This window comes from Nannobrachium achirus, assembly GCF_963921795.1.
Source record: "Nannobrachium achirus genome assembly, chromosome: 1".
NCBI classification, from domain to species: Eukaryota; Metazoa; Chordata; class Actinopteri; order Myctophiformes; family Myctophidae; genus Nannobrachium; species Nannobrachium achirus.
This window is the reverse complement of record NC_137810.1, coordinates 50,025,618-50,040,987: the sequence shown is the minus strand read 5'-3', so window position 1 is coordinate 50,040,987 and position 15,370 is coordinate 50,025,618. Positions and strand designations below refer to the sequence as shown.

The window sequence follows — 15,370 nt, the reverse complement described above, 5'->3', positions numbered from 1 at the left end:
TCGCGGATCACCATCAGGGACCCCCATGCAAGATTTGTGTTGTTAAACCTTTTCACAATATAGCAGATCTACAAGCTCACAACATGAGAGAAGAGCAAGTCATTATTATATATACATTGGCCATGTTCAAACAGTCAATGTATATAGCATTGAAGAGGTTAAACTAAACTAAACTAAAATAATGTATGCTATATTAACTAATTGTGAAGGGGCCCCCTTGGAATTCCCACAATTCTCTCAGTCACTTTGGGAATCACTGACATAAACTATACTTACCTAGAATTTACTTTACACATCACCTGAACAGTTAAACATATCATCATTCAATGTAAAGTACTAGCTCAGGCAGTTAAAATGTTTTTTTTGTTTGGGGGGATTTGATAGGGACAGTTGAGAGAGACAAGTAGGAGAGAGAGTAGGGAAGTGACATAGCCTACAGTATATAGTAGACAATAGTACCAGTAAGACTCCCTAATCGGGAGATAAGCGACGGTCGCTTATCTCCACAAATAGGCCAAAAGTTTGTTTTACCAATTATTACACTCTATGTGAACATTTACATCAACAAATCCCAAGTACTATGCAGAACGACCCATTTCAAGTTTTTAATGTACAACAATATTTTGAAAATAGGTCTAAAAGCACACAATGCTACGCATTGTCCTCGTCCCTTATATTCCCATAGGTTATATGGAGATCTCAGTGTTTGTCAGTCCTTGTTCATTTATGCCCATATATGGACATCTCTATATCTACTGTAACAGTCCTTGTCCCTTTATGCCCGGAGATCTCTTAACTGTAAGTCCTTGTCCCTTTTATGCCCATATATGGATATTCCTGATGTCATCAGTATATGAACATATATGGGCTTTCTGATATGCCCATATATGGAGATCTCTTAACTGTAAGCCCTTGTCCCTTTTATGCCCATATATGGATATCCCTGATGTCATCCGTATATGCCCATATATGGGCTTTCTAATATGCCCATATATGGATATCTCTGTATCTCCATATATGGGTATAAAAGGATACTTCAGGTCTGACATCAGGTTTGTTTATATTGGGTTGCTAGGTTTGACATCACAAACTCCATGGGCCATCTGACCTAGAAATCTATATTTGGGCATAGATGAGATACGATGACATCACAGAGTCCACAGCTGATGATGTGGCGTGATGTCATACAATAAACAAACAAGCCATATATACTGATGCGATACGATGACATCACAGAGTCCACAGCTGATGATGTGGCGTGATGTCATACAATAAACAAACAAGCCCTATATACTGATGCGGAGATATGAGCAGGGCAAAGGTGTGACGTGTGACGTGTGACCGACCGACCGACCGACCGACGGACGGACGGACGGACGGCCGGTGGAGGTTTTCATAGTAAACTGCTCCCTGACGGTCGCAATGACCGTCAGGGAATTGAACCAGATACTTGCCGTCAGGCATTTGAGGCCATGTAGTTTGTGCCCCAAACACTTCTATCAAAACACGCTATCAGGGTGTCCCCTGTTTAAATATTGACTTGTTTCAGATAATGCTTTCGCACTGGGCAAGGATGGAATGTACTGTAGCTGAGAGAACAGGATTATTTAAAAAAAGACAAGTAATTATGTAGGTTCTTTTAGTGGTTAGCCAGCATCCTCTGACAGATCTTTCCCAGAATGCTATGCAGCCTGGACATGTGGAGACGCTTACAGGAGATTATTCAAAGAGAACTTGCTGATATCAGGAGTAGTTCTAAGCAGTTTCTGTGGCCTGTTCCCTTTCAGCATCTTGTGATTGAGCAGTGGAAAGGAAATACTGTGCCGAGTAGGATCAGATAGGTATGTGAAAGTGGTTAACCTCAGTCCAATCAGATTCAGAAAACCTTTTAAAAAAAAGTCATCATAGGTCATTAAGACTAAGGTCAGCTCCCAGTTCTTGGTTTCCCTCATCATCCAGAAGGTCTTCATCATCGTCTTCATCGCCATCATCGTCGTCGTCCAGGTCACTGCCTGGACCTGCAATGCCACTTTGCCTTGACTTCGTGCTCAGGCGTACATGCGGGACATCTTTTTGAGTTGGCAGGGACGAAGAACAGAAGAAGCAGTTAGTAATAGTGTGTGTGTGTGTGTGTGTGTGTGTGTGTGTGTGTGTGTGTGTGTGTGTGTGTGCGTGTGCGTGTGCGTGTCCGCATCAAATTAGGAATTAGGCCGGCTGTACAAATGGCTCTAGGAAACATTTAGAACACAGATCTCAATCTCTAATGGGAATGTTGACCAAAGCAGTAAAATCCTCCGTGTTAATTGAATTCAGAAGAGCGTACAAATGGAACCACAGGGACCCATAGGTCTTGGTTCCATTTGTAGACTCTTCTGAGTTAAAAGTAACACAAAGGATTTTACCCTGTCTTACAGTAAGTCTTTGAGAATATTAACATGCGCACACACAGTCACACTAGCAGACATACACACATGCATTCGTTGCACACACAGAGACAGAGGCACACACACACACACACACACACACACACACACGTTTGCAAGTACGCACGTGTAAAATCTGCAAACACACATTTTGCAAGGAAGCGGCTGGCTTTGCAGAGATCGGTGCAGAGGAAATGAGAGCTTCTGTGTTCCGTCCCCAGGCGGGGGAAACACATCAAGACCATAAACCGCTGCTTCTACCGTATATGTATAGCCATGCAACTGCATGAGTCAGACAAAACTCCTCACTTTCATCTGTTTCTCAACCTGTGGGCCAGAGACCACTGGTGGGCCACAAAGGGTATTGCAAGAGGGCCCCCCCAAAAGATTATGGCAAAACGCTAAGACTTTCATGATGATATAACATTAATATAAAAATCACACCTAGTGTGAAGTGAGCGGTGCTATTTATCAATACATTTTTTAAAGATTATTTTTTGGGGGCTTTTATGCCTTTATTGGATAGGACAGTAGACTGACAGGAAATGGGTGGAGAGTAGAGGTCTTCACGGGTCCAATTGTAACTACCCGAACCCAAAAGGACCCGGGGAAAATGGAGCCGGACCCATTTGGACCCGTCTATAATTTGGAATTTCAGAACCGTTACCCGTCTCGCCCCGAAACGTGACGGACCCGGTCCGACGGCCCCGTACTATTAATAGGCAAATTAGATCCGATACCCGTGCAGAACGAGAGGTCCGAGACCCGAACCTGTGGCCCCGAAATGAGGGAATACCAACGTTATTATTAAGAGTTGTATGAATGGTTGCAGCTGCTGCTGCTGCTGCTGTCAGCGCGGCGCTGTGTCTCGTCACAACATGATCTTTTCCCAGACCAGTAAGTCAATCAATGTGGACAGTTTGTCAATACAAATAAATCCATGTCTTCTTTATTCCTTCTTCTTTGGCTAGCCAATGATGCTAATGCTATCATTTTCTGTCGCATGTTGTTGATAATAGTCTGCTTTGAAGTTTCCATTATGCTTTGCAGAGCATGACAAAACGCGATGACAACTCCATTGTGATTGTAAACCACAAACCAACACGTTACGTTAATATCTTTGATAATAATAATATAACTGCCCCAGACACGGCAGACAGTGTCCTCCTCCTGAGGCTGAGTTTCTAAACAACTTTATTTCACTATCTAGGTTTAAGATTACCTGCTGTATCATTTAGGGCCATCTTGTGGCGAAATCGTTGTAGTGCACTTGTATGCATCTTTTTTCAATCTCGGCTGACTCGGTTCCCCTCGGGTATCAGGAACCGGCGATTTCACTATCAAATACCCAGGACCCGTGACATACGGCGGCGGCTCCGACCCGGCCCCGACCTCACTGCGCATAAACGGCCCCGTTACCCGGCTCGGGGCGGGTCGGACCCCGGGTAATTTCGGATCTCGGGCAGGTCCGAAGACCTCTAGTGGAGAGACAGGAAGTGACATGCGGCAAAGGTCGTCCGGATCAGGAATCGAACTGGCTACGCCATCAGCCATCAATGCCTATGTGGCAATGCCTATGTGGTATGCGCCTGGACCAGTAGGGCAGCAGGCGCCCCATTTATGAGTTAATTTAATTAAGTGTCCCGCGAAGCTTGGCCAATGTGACCCTAGGTGTACATACGGACAAAGGTATAACAACGTATCAGGTGTTCCAGTTCTAAATGGGTTTTAAATGTACGCTATGTTAGTTCCATTGATCTGAGCTGGAACACAATAAATTGACTGATCATAATGTGCTCTTAAGGCCAGCGAATCTGACGATCCTGACCACATAGTGATGAGTGGGCAGATATTCAAGTGGGCCCTGCTCCACAGACGGGTTGAGAACCACTGCTCCATTGTTCTCCCCTCTCTTCATCTTTAATCCCTCTCCCTTTTACCCCTTCCTCTCTGCCGCGACGCGTACCCTGATCCCCTTGCATCTTTTCCGATAAACCCACATCAACCTCTGCTCTCATGTCGGCTAAGCACCCAGACTGCTGGTGCTCTCCAGTCCCCAGTGACTCATACGTTGTGGGGATGAGTCACAGAGAAAAGTTGGGGCACAGATGTGAGGGGGAGGGAAGGGGAGGGGCGGCAAAGCAACATGTTCAATCCCGCTTAAAAAAAAAAAAAAGAAAAGAAATAAATCTCACTCATTCTGCACCCATCTGGTGACCTGCCCATCTAAAAGAACTGAGCTGATCTGGCTGTTAATGTTAACGTGTGTGTGTTTTATGTGAGATGCGTTAGTCATGGTAAAAGTGGGGGTAGGGACCATACAGAGGGGTAGTAAAAACATAAAAAAGGTAATTGACTAATTAATTAATTAATAATAAACATATTATGGCCCGATAGGGGTTGAGCAGGACTAGGTAAGTACACAGTGAAATCAGTGTTAAATTAACTCAAGGAGTGTACTAGAATTGAACCAAATGAACCAAAAATGACTTTGCTGTGTAAGCAAGTCTTTCGTAAATGACTAAACCAAGGGTCTTCAACAGGGGGTCCGGGACCGCTAGGGGGTCCTCAGAGTTACTACAGGGGGTCCTCCAAATCTTTGTGTGACAGAAACTTTTTTTATATTAACCCTTGAACCCTAGCGTCCATATTCTGGGAACTTTAGCCAAAAAAACGCCAAAAAAACGCCTCGCAGCGCGAAGCGTTGTGAGCTTGTAGATCGGCTATTTTCGGCAAAGAGGTTAAAATAGCAGACAAAGTACAGAGTGAAAGGTCAAGTTTATTAAGTATTGACGGTTCAAGTGGTTAAATATCTGAAAACACAAATTGACATGAATCCAAAATACACCAATGATCGTGCTGTCAAACAATGAAACTATATGGTATCTCTGAAAAGGTTGTGGGGGTCCCTGCTTCATCTCTCCCTCAACTATGGGGTCCTTGGCCTGAGAACGTTGAAGACCCCTGAACTAAACTACACCATAATAAAAAGGCTGGTGTCCATGCTTTACCACGGCTGACCGGAGAGCTCACCAATGTCTAGGTCATCATCGTCCAGCCATGACAGGTCATCTGAGCTGACCTCCGCCAAGCTGGGGGTGGGGCTAAAGTCCTCTGAGTCAGAGTCTGGCTCGGCCTCTTGAACTCTCACCCCTCTGTTGTGGCTGCTGGGAACTGGGACTGGATCGGCCGCTGGAACCATTGCTAGGGTAGAGAAAACACTGGGTTAACTTAAACAAGTACTTTATCATGGTGTCTATGTTTATAGAGAGCGGGAGAGAGTCAGAGCATCAGCATGTGTGGGTCATTGTTGTCCATTACCAGTGGTTCTCAACCTTCTCTGGATCAGGGCCTACTTGAAAATCGACTGTTCGTGCTTGGAAATAACACAGTATTCCAATTAATCGCTATCAAAATGAAGTCATTTTTCAAGGTTTTAAAGAAAAGAAATACCATGTAATTTATTTATTTTTACATATAATTTTTTCATATTACCCGTATTTTCCGGACTATAAGGCGCACCGGACTATAAGGCGCACTGTCAATGAATGGTCTATTTTCGAACTGTTTTCATATATAAGGCGCACCGGACTATAAGGCGCACATAATAGATATTATGCATCCAACAGATGGAGCTGTGCTAAAGGGAATGTCAATGTCAATGAATGATCCATAATAAGGCGCACTGGACTATAAGGCGCACTGTAGTTTTTTTTAGAAAATTAAAGGCTTTTAAGTGCGCCTTATAGTCCGGAAAATACGGTAATGTTATATTATCATTACTCTTAACGTGTTTTGCCAATTATTTGGGGGCCCGCTTGCAATGCCCTTGTGACGCACTAGTGGTCCCCGGGGTCCACGGGTTGAGAATCGCTGCATCAGTACAAAAAAGTCCAAAAGAGCAGCGTGTTCTCACCTGACGTGCGTTGGGAAATGACAGGCGTGGGTTGGTGAGCGTCTCTGAGAACCAGACTCCTCACCTCATCTTTGAGTTCCGCCACAGTCGCTCTGTTGACAGACCATTAGGCAAGAATCATTGACACACAAACACACCCAAGAACACACACATGTGCACGCGCGCGCGCGCACACGCACACACACACACACACACACACACACACACACACACACACACACACACACACACACACAGAGTATACTCTACGTCAGGGGTCTTCAACAGGGGGTCCTCAGAGTTACTACAGGGGGTCCTCCAAATCTTTGTGTGCATGATAGAAACCTTTTTCTCCTTTTTTTATATTAACCACTTGTATCCTAGCGTCCATATCCTGAGAACTTTAGCCAAAAATAGCAGATCTACAAGCTCACAACACCTCGTGCTGCGAGGCGTTGTGAGCTTGTAGATCTGCTATTTTCGGCAAAGACGTTTGGCGTAGAGGGGTAAAAGAGCAGACCAAGTACAGAGTGAAATGTCAAGTTAAGTATTCACGGTTCAAGTGGTTAAATACGTATCTGAAAACACAAATTAACATGAATTCAAAATACAATGATGATTGTGCTGTCAAACAATGAAACTATATGGAATCTATAAAAAAGTTGTGGGGGTCACTGCTTCATCTCTTCCTCAACTAAGGGGTCCTTAGCCTGAAAATGTTGAAGACCCCTGCTCTACGTGCATACCTGATCTGCTGGACCTCTTGTTGCATGTGAGTGTACTGTGAAACAGCCTTGGCCATGTCCAAGCTATGTGTTCTGTATCCGTCTGTGAGCTCCTCTAGCATCTGGGCCGACGTGAAAAAGTACAAATCACAATGAGAATCAATTTATTGGACACAAAACTTTGCTCACGCTAGTTCAGACATAAAAACGAACAAAAAAAGACACACACACACACACTACTGTCCTCTCTTGTTGACGGATAATCTGCAAAGACACACTGTAATATTCAAGTCGTCTGTGACTGTGTGTTTGTCAGTGTGCCCAAAAATGGACATGCCCAACAGCAGCACAAATCAGCGTCGTTAGGCAACGGTTTCTGTTGTGATGTGTGTGACGTCAAACCAGAGAGCTTGTTAAGCGAGAGAGAGAGAGACAGAGAGGGAAAGGAATAGGGAGAGAGGCCATAGATCAATCAATGGGAGAGAATGGGAGTGAATGCCGGTGGGAGCGGCTGTGTGCTACTACTGACCGTGTGCACAAAAGATTTGTCGAAAATTAGTCCAGCGGTTTGCGAGTTTAGCTAAGAGTCTGGACATATGTACACAAAGACAGCTAGCCTTTTGCAGAGGCACACCATAAAAAATAATTTGGCAACTTTTGTTCTCTGCGTTTGACCCATCCTGACAACATGAAAACATGTGCCACGCCTTCGGCAGAGACAACAAATCATGTCACAACAACAAAGGACCCGACGTATACAGTGGAACAAAATACTTGCTCTGGTCAGGATTCTAAGGAACCAAAACACACACAGAAAACGGTCATATTTACTGTAGAGGAACAAATATAAATAGAGAAGAAATCTACAGTGACACTACACTGTGGTGAGCAGGCATGGTGGGGTATTTATTTACAGAAGCAAAAAACAGACAGATTTTGATGTGATGCCAACAAAGCAGTGAAAGCACCAGTGGTGGAAGAAGTACTCAGATAATTTACTACGGTAAAAGTAGCAATATAAAAATACTCTGTTACAAGTAAAAAGGCCTGTGTTCAAAATGTTACTTGCGTAAAAGTACAAAAGTATTTGGCGTCAAAATAGTACTAAAATGTTTGAAAATGGTCGCTCTCTGCGTTTTTAGTCAACCGCACACAAAAAAAGTTTTTCTGCTGGCAACCATACTTTGGTGTGACCGCAGAGTAACTAATAACTAAACTTTTCAAATAATTGTAGTGGGGTAAAAGTACAATAGTTGTCTCTGAGATGTAGTGGAGTAGAAGTAAAGGTTTTGAAAATTGCATATACTCCAGTAAAGTAAAAAAAATACTAAAATTTAACTTAAGTAAGGTACTTGAGTAAATGTACTTAGTTGCACCATTGCAAAGCACTGCATAAGAGTGAAACAGCATGAAGGGTGTCCACCGCGCCTTTGGCCTTTGGTCCGGTGCATCTCAGGAACGGGAATTGCATATTTTGAAGGAAGGTACTGGAGCAAACACAGACTGTTTAGGCCTTTTTATTATGTATTGACATTGAAACGTTGTCACTCTTGCCTGCACCCTGTAACTAATAAAAAGGCCTAAACAGGCCGTGTTTACTCCAGTATCTTGAACTATCTTCCTTCAACATAAGAGTGAAACACTTTGTTCAGTTTACCTTACAGCTGCGTTCGTACTGCCTCCTGGAGTCCCTTCCCTCCGTCTGCTGCAGAAACACATCCTCCTCCTGTCGCCCTGTCACAGGGGAAAAGGGAAAGTGGAAGTTAATAATAATCATAATAATTAAGAACCACACTTAGTCACATTGGTATGCACTTTATCTCTTCTATGCTCTAACTCTCCATCTTGTATGCACTTTATCTCTTCTATGCTCTAATTCTGCATCTACTGTATCTTTTAACCGCATTGATGGGCCTGCACAATTTAGAATTCCACCCATGCAATAACTTGTAATCTGACATGACAATAAAGATTGACTCTGATGGTGTGTTTTAGGGGTGTAACGATACATTTTAACAGCGATACGATACGCATCACAATACTTGGTTAACGATACGATACATGGACGATATTGGTTCATTCATGGTGATGCGATATGATTTGATTCGATGACTTAAAATCGATACAGTAACTATTTAGCAAAGAAATTAAATATGTGTAAAACGTGTAAGAAATCTATTATTATGGAAGTAAACGCTGTGATTATCTAGCCAATACATGGACATTATATTACAACACATATGGACAAACCCACCTTGACATGAACACAGAGATTACACACATTTATCGATAGACCAAGAGTAGCTATATGGAATGGAAAGGTAATTAGACCCCTCTTTTTCATTTTCCCTCTTAAAATTGCCAAACACAAGGCACAAATACTTAGTTTACATACAATCAATTCGATACCGATTACCGCATTTTAAAACGATACGATACGATACAAAGCCAAAACGGTATGATATTTTGCTTTTTCAAATGATATAGTAGATCATTGCAAATTAATATCGATTTGTCGATTCTGTTACTATATCGTTACACCCCTAGTGTCTTTCATACACAGAATACAGACAGTGCTTAACAAGCAATTCTAGGAAAGGAGTACATTTAAAGACAAAACTAAAACAACAAAAGAAAACAAAAAAATCAGAAACAAAAACAAAGTAGTGGTGGTTATGCTGTAGCAGAGGAAAATTCTTAACCGAGTGATTTACAGTTGCTTACAGTGTACGGTACATGTTCAATATCAATGTCATGAGCAGGACTGAGCTTGCCCTTGCTATACAGCCCAGTGTTGGCATTAGGACACGTAGGACATGTACAGTCCTGTAGAATCAATATCTGTGTGTGTTGGTGACGCACTTAGCCGAGTTTTAAGCTGGTCCACCTCTCGTCGTAGCTGCTCCAACTCCTCTCTGCGGAGCTTTGAACTGAAACTGGGAAAAGCAAATACATTATGAAACAAGTCTAAGAGTAGCAGACCATAGAAGCTTGTGCTGCTCCATAACCACATGAACCCTATACGTCCCTACCTAGTATTCTGGACATGTCATAATAGGCAAACATTCGGTAGAAATAGGCAAACATAGCTGAAGAAGAGCCACGAGGTCACCAACATAAATAGGGTTTAGCATCCCGGAGTGTATTAATAAGCTCAGTTTCATAGCAACCCATCACCCATTCTATTTAGAGATATCTCGTTTGGAGTCGGGACCAGAGGTGTCTTTCCTGATGGGGCACAGCTCTACCAGATGGTGTTTACAGTAATACAGTAAGAACATTGTAGAAATATAGTTATGTTGCAGTGCGGAAAGATGTGCTGGTGGCGGACTGGCGGTGGAGTTGGCCCTTCAGTGATAGCATCACCCACAGTGTCAGAAACAAAAGGTCAATGCTGTGTAATTAGTTGTTGAATAATACAAGTCACGTGTGTGTATATAAATACAGCTCACTCAGGTGTCTTGCCAACTTGACCACCATAGTGGAAAGATAATTAACATTGGCAGCTTGATTATGGACTCTTGGCATAATGTTTCTTTCTACATTGTTTGCTTAGAAAGAAAGGGAGAACTGATCTTGCTATTATCATTAAACTTCTTCAAAATCTTAACTGTAATATTGGCTGGCCTGGTATACATAAAATGTATTAAACTGAAACCATCGTCAACACTCGTCACAGCTCCGCCACCCGACTCACCTCTCCTCCGGGTTGCCTAGCGATGTGGCCCTGCTGATTTGTCCCCGGAGGCTGCTCAGCTCACGTCCAACCTCTTGCCTCCATCGCTCCATCTGTCGCTCTGCTTCCGGACACTGTCGGCTCCTCTCCTCTTCCCTCTGCCTCTCCTTTGACTCCTCACGTAGTCTGTGAACCTCCTCTGGGCAGGGGGCAGGAAATTGCCATGACAGAACAACTCTTCTTCCTTTACTTAAAGTTATACCATGTAACTTTTTTTATAAAACAAATCTTAAAATTGTCCTAACTGTTAAATCGCTAAAGTTTTAGAACCCCCACTCCGTTATTTTCAGCTTCTAAAGCCTTCTCTTTATATGTTTTCTATGATCCCTACCGGGGACCGGTTTTCGCGGAAAAATTGCGTCATCACACTACCGGCCAATCACAGCGAGGGTTATACACTGCCGGCCAATCACAGCGCATCTTGAAGTGGGGTCGCTATGGCGGCCATATTTGTAGTCGCCCGTGTGTCTCTATACTCAAAAGGTAATCTCGCCTACCAGGCAGGGTGAAGTAGTCCGTTTCTCCGGAATGCCTGAACGCACAGGAACCAGGGACCCCTCTAAAGATAGATCTCGGCGAGGTGGAGGCAGACGCGGGGGTGAAAAACGGCCGAAAGACACGGACGCGGCCGCGGTTTGCTATAGGGCTACTGAGCACTAGTTGAGCATCTTACACAGTATAGCTTTAACTTTGTGGCTGGGTTTGATATCGTCGCTGTCAGGCAGAAACCTCCTATCTCCATATTCATTATTATTTCTTTTTTTCTTTTTGTAAATTAACGCCCTTCTTGATCTTACTACAGCGTCACACCAAAGTATCAAAAGTAGCAGATCTGCAAGCTCAAAACGTGGCACGAAGCGATGTGTTTTGAGCTTGTCGATCTTCTAATTTTGCTGTTTTTGAATTTGAATCCTGAAAGGTTTTGAGGTTTCCATCCGACAGAGACATTTAGTTTATTATTCAGCCCTAGCATCCCTATTCTCGAGGAGGAACATTGGCTGAAAACAGCAGATCTACAATCTCACAAGGCACAACTCGGAACACAATGCATTTGTATATCAGCTATTTTAGGTGAAGAGTTTTGGTGTAGAAGGGGAAAAGAGTGCACCTACAGTGGCAGTGCTAACTCAGGTCCATTTAACAAAGTACATATAGAGTGTTTAACTGGTTAATACTTTTTTTTTTTAAATCATTACCATTTGCCTTCGATTTATACTATAATGGATTTAAAAATAAAACAAGACAATACTGTTGTCTTGTGTCAATACTGCAATCAGTGTGATTCATGTTATTAAATGGGTTGTACTTGGAACTTTGAACCAGCCAGGTGGAATCTGATGACTCGGTGATAAAATTGATGAACAACGATTCCTTTCATCATGTTCATAGGAGCAAGGTGTCAGGTGTTAAAGAGAGGACACTGTCACCTAGTAATGACCGAGATAATAACCAACCACCACCGCAGGGCGCAAACAGGCTTTTAGCACCGGATCGTAGTAACGTGTGTCGACACCCCCTTCTATGACGCACGTGACTCTCTCACATGAGCGGACCACCTTAAATAACTCCCAAAACCCCTGCGATATCAGATTCCCTCATAGCGTGCAGTGTTAAGCATTAGACTTCCAATCCAAGTGCCCTGGGAACCGAATCCAATCCCGGTGGCTTATTTATCTTATGTAAAATGGATCGCAAATGATTTTATTGGGATTAAGGTTAGGTTTGTCACCCTCAGCGAGGTGGACCACTCGGACCACTTGGTAAGAACAGACCCTAATGTTAAGTTAGGAAGTATTTAGGCAAAAAAAATAAAAAATAAATTAAAAAAAATAAACGGTTACTACTTTCCACCACGGAAGAAAGTAGCACGGAGGTCCGCGTGCGTCACAAAAGGGGTGCGTTGCCAAGTTACAGTATGTTACCAGGATCAGGTGCCAAAAGCCTGGTCGCCTGCAGGGAAAGTTACCTTGTAGTATCTGGATGAGACGTTGCTGTGACTGTCTTTCAATGTCAATGTCATGGAGTTTCTGGGTAAGGGACTCAATCACCTTAGATAAGGACATAGACATAGGGAGAGGAAGGTTTGAAATTCTGTCTTTGACATCTAGAACGGGTACACATTAATGGGTATCATTATTTTATGCTTTAACTATTGAAAAATAGCAGATATACAAGCTCACAGCGCGGCACCGAGTGCCGCGCTGCGAGCTTGTAGATCTGCTATTTTGGAAAAGTGGTGAAAATTCGAATTTTTACCCGATTCTTTAAGTGTCTTTTGAATCCTTCTAAGATTTTTTTGAAAAATCTGTGTATCTATGTCAGCAATCTGGCCAGCCATCGTCAAAGAAAAGGTCCTTTTCACTTAACTGGAGCTCAGTTAGTCTGTTCTTGAGAGACAACTATGTCAGTGGTTCTCAAACCTTTTCATGTGAAGGACCCCCAAATTTATATGTATTTGGCCACAGACTCCCATCTCAAAATATCTAGTTCCAGGGACCACCAAAATTTGAGTTACAAACGTTTGCTTTGAAAATACATATATTCAAAGATTTGCACACATTATCACGACTTTTTCAAAAATAGCAGATCTACAAGCTCGCAGCGCGGCACTCGGTGCCGCGCTGTGAGCTTGTATATCTGCTATTTTTCAATAGTTAAAGCATTCAATAATTCTAGGCCTAAATCAGTAGAATGAATGATATGAACACACACACACACACACACACACACACACACACACACACACACACACACACACACACACACACACACACACACACACACACACACACACACACACACACACACACACACACACACACACACACACACACACACACACACACACACACACACCTGACTCTGAATCTGGACCTGTGACTGGACAGCAGTTAGGTCTGTCCAGTGCACACCGGGGCCGAGAGATGAGGAAGGCTGTTGGGCCCGTGGGGGGAGAGGAAGGGGAGCAGGGTCCAGACTGGAACCAGCAACCGCCTCCCGCACGGGGAACAGATCTAATGAGCAAGAGGAGGCGGGTTGAAGGATGATGAGCATAAAGGCTTTAGCCAGGCAGAGGTAAAGGACTTCACTGCCATGCTTATCTAATAACTAGGCTAGGGTCTCTAGGCATCTAGTTCCCAAGCGTTTTAGCTCAAGACCCAAAAGAGAGATTAGACGTTCACCCAGGACCCAAACTAGTGAAAATAGCAGATCTATAAGCTCACAACGCATGCCGCTTGTAGATGTGCTATTTACGTTTTATGGAAAATATTAGATTTTTAATATTTAATTTATTTAATACTTGGAAAATGTTGGAATAGATTTCTTTTTTGGTTATTTTTTTTAATCTTTTGAAATATACATTTTTAAATGAGGGAATATTTACTTGCGGCCCAAACATGGAGCCACTGTTTGGGAAACAGTGACACAGATACGTAACTTCCCATTTCTCAGAAACCTCAAATATTCTCATATGCCCACCTTCTCTTCCTCTGGAAAGTTTCCCTGTTGAGGTCAGTCTCTCCTGTGGGAAGATAAAAAAATAAATAAAAACCCGACTGAAAGGCCGGGGATTTCTGAACTTTAGCTTTGTATTGTGTCATCAACTGTTTTTACGTCCGGGGACTCCTGTCCAGTAAAGGTTTCAGACACGCCTCCTGCAGGAGCCTTGGCTCAGATCTGATCATCTGAAACCCTTTTTTAGAACGGATACACATTATTGTATCATTATTTTATGATTTAACTATTGAAAAATAGCAGATTTACAAGCTCACAGTGCGGCACCGAGTGCCGCGCTGCGAGCTTGTAGATCTGCTATTTTTGAAAAATCGTGAAAATTAGAATTTTGTTTCTATAAGTGTCTTTTGAATCCTTCTAAGATTTTTTGAAAAACCTATGTTTCTATGTCAGCAATCTGGCCAGTCAAAGAAAAGGTCCTTTTCACATAACTGGAGCTCAGTTAGTCTGTTCTTGAGAGACTACTATGTCAGTGGTTCTCAAACCTTTTCATGTGAAGGACCCCCAAAATTATATTTATTTGGCCACGGACCACTATCTCAAAATATTTAGTTCCAGGGACCACCCAGAAGCAAGATTTGATTTACAAACGTTCGCTTTGAAAGTACATATATTCAAAGATTTGCACACATTTTCACGACTTTTTCAAAAATAGCAGATCTACAAGCTCGCAGCGCGGCACTCGGTGCCGCGCTGTGAGCTTGTATATCTGCTATTTTTCACTGGTTAAAGCATTCAATAATTCTAGGCCTAAATGGGTTAATTTGGCGTCAGGAACTCGTTGCGACCGCAACAGCGCTGCTGACGCCGAAACCGGTCAAAGTTCGAACACACAACCTTCCGCATGAAAGGTGCATGCTCTTACAGCTACACTAGGGCGGCATGTTAGCTTCCTGTCAAAAGGCCATTTCAATGGAAGAGTCATTTCTGAGACACTAACACTAACTTTTCCATGTTGAGGTTTAGTGATGTTATAGTGCCATCTACTGAGAGATCAAGTGTGATGACTGCTTACAGTCCTGGCATACTATACCACTCTTCTGGCTCTAGCCTGCTTCTGACAGCATGCATGCCT

At 43.0% G+C, this 15,370-nt stretch overlaps 2 protein-coding genes across 2 annotated transcripts in view; one reads left to right on the top strand and one right to left on the bottom strand.

The window, feature by feature from the left end:
• Positions 1–15,370, top strand: part of LOC308292628 (E3 ubiquitin-protein ligase RNF170) — a 484,996-nt gene that overhangs the window by 138,842 nt on the left and 330,784 nt on the right. The window lies entirely within an intron of this gene.
• On the bottom strand, positions 1,405–14,313 carry LOC308283450 (uncharacterized protein). Its single transcript, XM_080723885.1, has 10 exons — positions 14,260–14,313; positions 13,636–13,793; positions 12,746–12,827; positions 10,741–10,918; positions 9,906–9,979; positions 8,701–8,777; positions 7,065–7,165; positions 6,340–6,431; positions 5,457–5,627; positions 1,405–2,069 (listed from the first exon to the last, which is right to left on the bottom strand). The coding sequence occupies exons 4-10, from the start codon at positions 10,830–10,832 to the stop codon at positions 1,903–1,905; spliced, it is 774 nt and encodes a 257-aa protein (XP_080580011.1). The 5' UTR covers positions 10,833–10,918; positions 12,746–12,827; positions 13,636–13,793; positions 14,260–14,313; the 3' UTR covers positions 1,405–1,902.

Coding starts and splice junctions, on each gene's coding strand:
- LOC308283450 (XM_080723885.1), bottom strand. CDS start 10,832: ATGGAGCGATGGAGGCAAGAGGTTGGACGTGAGCTGAGCAGCCTCCGG. Junction 9,980..10,740: donor CTAGGCAACCCGGAGGAGAG/GTGAGTCGGGTG, acceptor TGCTTTTCCCAG/TTTCAGTTCAAAGCTCCGCA. Junction 5,628..6,339: donor CATTTCCCAACGCACGTCAG/GTGAGAACACGC, acceptor TCTCTACCCTAG/CAATGGTTCCAGCGGCCGAT.